Raw genomic sequence first — 1,938 nt, 5'->3', positions numbered from 1 at the left:
GAGGCTTGGTGATGAGGGAGTCTTGTAAGATTCACTTACAAAAATCACAGAACATAGGTGTGGAGATGAAGGAGCTGGGTGGTCAGATCGCATCTCTCTTGCAGATGGCAATGACTGTGGTGAGATTAGTGTGTGTTAAGGAGGATAGTGTGAATGAAGACAAAGAATGGGTTCTGATTCTGACATGCTATTTGGTAATAAATAACCAGACCTTTGGTGGTTTTCTTTTCAGCTTGCTCTCCAGAAAGGAGGCCCAATTTTCTTCATTCCTTACTCCATGTCTCTGATCAATGCCACCCAGTTCCTCCCTACTTTCTACCTCATTGGTTTCCCTGGTTTGGAGGCCATTCAACACTGGATCCTTATCCCCTTCTGCCTTATGTATCTGGTGGCCATCTTGGGCAACTGCTTCATTCTGTTCATCATTAAAACAAACACTCATCTTCATACACCCATGTATTACCTTCTCTCACTGCTGGCCCTCAATGACCTTGGCCTCTCGGTGTCCACACTGCCCACCACAGTGGTCACCTTCTGGCTTGGTTCCCAGGACATCTGTTTTGGCACCTGCCAGTTCCAGATGTTTTGCATCCACTCCTTCTCCTTCATGGAGTCTGCTGTGCTCCTTATCATGTCATTTGACCGTTTTGTGGCCATCTGTTGCCCATTGCAGTACTCAGTCATTGTCACGGGCCACAGAGTGACATGGGCTGGCCTTGCTATCATCCTCAGGGGTCCTGTGGCTCTACTCCCCATTGTCCTCCTCCTCCAAGCATTCCCATACTGCGGACAGAGAATTCTGTCTCACTCTTTTTGTCTGCACCAGGATGTGATTCGCCTGGCCTGTGCGGACACTACCTTTAACAATCTGTATGGGCTGTCGCTGGTGGTATTCACTGTGGTTCTTGACCTGGTTTTCATTGCCTTGTCCTATGCACTCATTCTCCACTCTGTGATGGGTCTGCCCTCCCGAGAAGAGCGTCTACGGGCATTTCAGACATGTACCTCACATCTCAGTGCTGTGTTGGTTTTCTTTGTGCCTATGGTGGGGCTGTCTTTAGTACACCGCTTTGGGAAGCATGCTTCACCTGTTGTCCACCTGCTCATGGCTAACATCTACCTATTTGTGCCTCCCATGCTCAACCCTATCATCTATAGCATCAAGACCAAGGAAATACGCCGAGCAACTGTCAAGCTTATGGTGCAACTAAAATGGAGTTCCAGGCACGAGGGTTAATGGAGCCTTTCCTAGGAACAGGGCAGATAATGACTCCTTTTACATTCAATTAACTTTGACAAATATTTATTAAATTTCTACTGGGTGCTAGATATTGAGCTCTCTCTTGAGAAAATACATATTTTAAATGCACAATTTCTGTCCTCATGGAGCTCAGCATTTAATAGGTGTGTAAGACATCAACACAGGTAACTATAAAACAAAATGTAACATGTCCATTTTGGACAGATGGACCAGTTTCAAACTCAGAGACATCAATAACAACACCATGGCTCATACTTCCATTGAGATATATCTAGAGATGTTGAATTGGGCTCATTTCTCCTGTATGTCTGATCTAGGTGTCTTCAGTTCCCCTGTATAAATACTTTAGTTTATAAGGCATGGAATATAGAATAAGTTTATTTTACCCAATGTTTTGATTCAATTCAGTTTAATCAAATTCTGAACCAGAGGACCTGGCTGTTGCTCTTAGTCAACATTCTTGCTGTTAATGCAAAGACCTGTATCCCCATTATAAAAAGAATACTTGTGAAGTTGGGGCTGGAGTTGGGGTGGGGAAGTTGACACAAAATGCTATGTGAGATCCAAAGGGCAGAAGATCATTATTTCTGGGAAGACTTCCTGGAGGCTTCATATTGGAGATGCCATTTGAACTGGGTTGGGTCTTTGAGGATAACGTCAGTCGACAAAGTCTTTCA

General features: G+C 44.5%; 1 protein-coding gene across 1 annotated transcript; it reads left to right on the top strand.

Moving 5' to 3' along the window:
- Positions 1-277: 277 nt before the first annotated feature.
- On the top strand, positions 278-1,237 carry LOC110195065 (olfactory receptor 51M1-like). Its single transcript, XM_020967716.1, has one exon. It carries the CDS (start codon positions 278-280, stop codon positions 1,235-1,237), a length of 960 nt encoding a protein of 319 aa, XP_020823375.1.
- Positions 1,238-1,938: the final 701 nt, after the last annotated feature.

This window comes from Phascolarctos cinereus, unplaced genomic scaffold (assembly GCF_003287225.1).
Source record: "Phascolarctos cinereus isolate Bilbo 61053 unplaced genomic scaffold, phaCin_HiC Scaffold_726;HRSCAF=1367, whole genome shotgun sequence".
Classification (NCBI taxonomy): domain Eukaryota; kingdom Metazoa; phylum Chordata; class Mammalia; order Diprotodontia; family Phascolarctidae; genus Phascolarctos; species Phascolarctos cinereus.
Note: the sequence above shows the minus strand (reverse complement) of the source record. Positions and strands in the feature narration are given on the sequence as shown.

Excerpts from the sequence above, each read along its gene's own strand:
- LOC110195065 (XM_020967716.1), top strand. The coding sequence starts at position 278 with ATGTCTCTGATCAATGCCACCCAGTTCCTCCCTACTTTCTACCTCATT.